The 2,669-nt window shown below is 29.4% G+C and overlaps 1 protein-coding gene across 1 annotated transcript; it reads left to right on the top strand.

Moving 5' to 3' along the window:
• Window positions 1-408: 408 nt before the first annotated feature.
• Window positions 409-2,441, top strand: LOC110904274. Its single transcript, XM_022150115.2, has 5 exons — window positions 409-432; window positions 1,301-1,332; window positions 1,437-1,491; window positions 1,616-1,909; window positions 2,010-2,441. The coding sequence occupies exons 1-5, from the start codon at window positions 409-411 to the stop codon at window positions 2,331-2,333; spliced, it is 729 nt and encodes a 242-aa protein (XP_022005807.2). The 3' UTR covers window positions 2,334-2,441.
• Window positions 2,442-2,669: the final 228 nt, after the last annotated feature.

Genomic DNA, 2,669 nt, shown 5'->3' with positions numbered 1-2,669 from the left:
TGCAGTGATATATATTTAGGAAATTCGTGTAAAGTAGCAGTAGAAATTTGGGTAGAAACATGCATTAGTCAAACTAACACAAGATAGAAACAATTAAAAAGAATATTACCAGTACAAGAAAAATAGAAAAGACACTAAGGCAAACACGTATTATAAAAAGTAAAAAAAATCTATCTATTATACTAAAAGAATACTCTTAAGCCACAAGGTTTATTCTTAGCCAATCATTTTGATGATGTGGCATTGCTCTAAAGGCTGAGAATTCATCCAAGGCGGCAATTTCATTTCTTCCTTTTCCTTTCATATAATGTTCTTTTGAAACGTATTCATTCAATGCTATTCATTACCTCTAAACCTACCACCGCCTTCTCTCTCCAATTATCGGTAACTAGAGCGTTCGATATATCAATGGATTTTCTCAATCAACTTCATGTAAAGATTGGTCTTCTGCATCTTCTTCATCTTCGTCTGTCTTTTCATCCATCTATTTCGGAATTTTTTCGTTAATCCATATCGACATCTGCAAGTCTTTGTTGTTAACATTTTGGTTTAATCGTTCTTTAATTTTTCCGAAATTTGTTTGTTTTTTGAAATAGTATTTATCGGTTGTAAAAACCCTTAATCCGATTGTCATTCTAGCTCTGTTGTTTATGTTTAATTACTGTATGTTTTAGGTATAGATTTTGATTGTGATTTTAATCATAGCCCTAAAACGATTGTAATTTCTCTGTTGTTGAAACCCTAAATCCGATTGTCAACAAAGATCTGTTGTTTATATTTATTTATTGTATGTTTTTGGTATATGTTTTTTTTTTTGTTGCTCATAGCCTTAAACCGATTGTAAAGTATAAGTATTTTTCTGTTGTAAAAACCCTAAATCCGATTGTCATCCAATATTTGTTCTTTATGTTTACTTAATGTCTTCTTTTGTTATAGAATTTTATTGTTACTCATAGTCATAAACTGATTTTAATTTTTCTGTTGTAGAAACCCTAAATCCGATGGTCAATCTAGATATGTTGTTTATATTTATTTATTGTATGTTTTTATTTATTTATTGTATGTTTTTATTAGAGATTTTGATTGTTACTCATATCCCTAAATCAATTGTAAATTATAAATATGAAATATTTGATTTCTATTGTAAAAACCCTACATCCTATTTGTCATTTGATATCTGCTGTTTATGTTTATATTATGTATTTTTTTGTTATAGATTTTGATTGTTACTCCTAGCCCTAAACCGATATATCACTTTTAATTTTTTTCATTATGTTAATTTTTTTCAACTTGAATGCAGGTTTTCAATATGCCTGGGTCTTCTTCATTAAGGTATATATATACCTGTATTGTTTGTTGCTTTTGCTTTCAATCTGTATCATTTGTTTCGAATAATAACATTTAAACGTTTACTAACCTTCTAATTTTAAAATCAGTATCAGAGAACCATGTTTCTGTAGGCATATGAAAAAAGCAGATGAGATAATTCTGGTAATTAATATTTCATATTTTGTTGTTGTTATAATTAAATTAAATTTGTTATAATTTTTTATATACTTTTTTTTTATAATTTTTTTCTCTAATTAGATTCATCTTCCACTGTTTGGTTTGTTAGTCTATTCCTTCTGATGCTGCTTGCAAGCTGTGGGGTGTTGATATGGGCCCTACAAATGTTATGATACATACTGATGATGGCCACATTTTTAATGTTTTTTTAACTGAATCTAAAGGAAATTTGTTCTTTTTCCATGGATGGTCCAATGTAACCCAACATTTGGGACTATCCAAAGGATGTTTTGTAGTATTCAATCCCCTCGATTGTACTACGTTTAAATTAACACCTTTCATTGATGGTGTTAGCGGTAGCTCTTTTTGGACATATCTGCTACGTACATCATCTCATTTTTATGTAAGTTATTATTTAGTTTTATGCATCTTAAAGTATTTCTGTTTATCTTTATTGATATTAAAAATAGTTTTCTTATTTTTTTTAATTATCGTTTTTATAGGTAATACCTGAAGTTATCCTGCCGGAAACCTTTTCTACATCCATTGATTTAATATCCACTATAATGATAAACAACAATCCGTTTCATGTTAGGATTGAAACGGATGGCGGTAAATTCGGTTTTACCGTTGGTATTGACGTTATTGTTAGTTTGTTACATTTAGAGCCTGGTTGTTTTTTGATATTTACAAAATTTTTTGGTAATGATTTTAATTTAAAAGTATTTGGAAAAAACGGTGTTGAAAATAACTTTCTTGATGTAGACGTTGATGTGGTAAGGTTACATTTTGTTACTTATATGTTATTTATACATTTGTTAATTTAATAATTTAATAAATTGTATTAAATGTTTTATTTAATTTGCAGCCTTTAGTTCCTCCTATTGATGCTGTGAACGAAATTTATGAAGAACCACATAGTCGTGTGTATCGGTTTTCCCATAGTGTTGGTACCGATTTTGTAAGTTCTAATAACATTTTATATAATTTACAATAATTTCATTCTTTATTGTTGGTGCAGTCATCTGTCGTCTTCGTCTTATGTCGAGTCTCGGGTTCTTTGGAGGTCAGATTGGGCTAGAAATCAAGGAAAAACAAGCCTGGCCGTTTGAATGAAGCCTGGCCGTTTGAAGAGGCTTCCGTTTGAAGCCTGGCCGTTTGAA

This window comes from Helianthus annuus, chromosome 2 (assembly GCF_002127325.2).
Source record: "Helianthus annuus cultivar XRQ/B chromosome 2, HanXRQr2.0-SUNRISE, whole genome shotgun sequence".
In the NCBI taxonomy this organism is placed as follows: Eukaryota; Viridiplantae; Streptophyta; class Magnoliopsida; order Asterales; family Asteraceae; genus Helianthus; species Helianthus annuus.
The sequence above is the reverse complement of the archived record's forward strand: the minus strand, read 5'-3'. Positions and strand labels throughout refer to the sequence as shown.

Bases quoted from the DNA above. Each gene is read 5' to 3' on its own strand.
- LOC110904274 (XM_022150115.2), top strand. From the start codon at position 409: ATGGATTTTCTCAATCAACTTCAT. The intron at 1,333-1,436 runs GTATATATATAC...TTTTAAAATCAG, and splicing joins CCTGGGTCTTCTTCATTAAG to TATCAGAGAACCATGTTTCT. The intron at 1,492-1,615 runs GTAATTAATATT...TTGGTTTGTTAG, and splicing joins AAGCAGATGAGATAATTCTG to TCTATTCCTTCTGATGCTGC.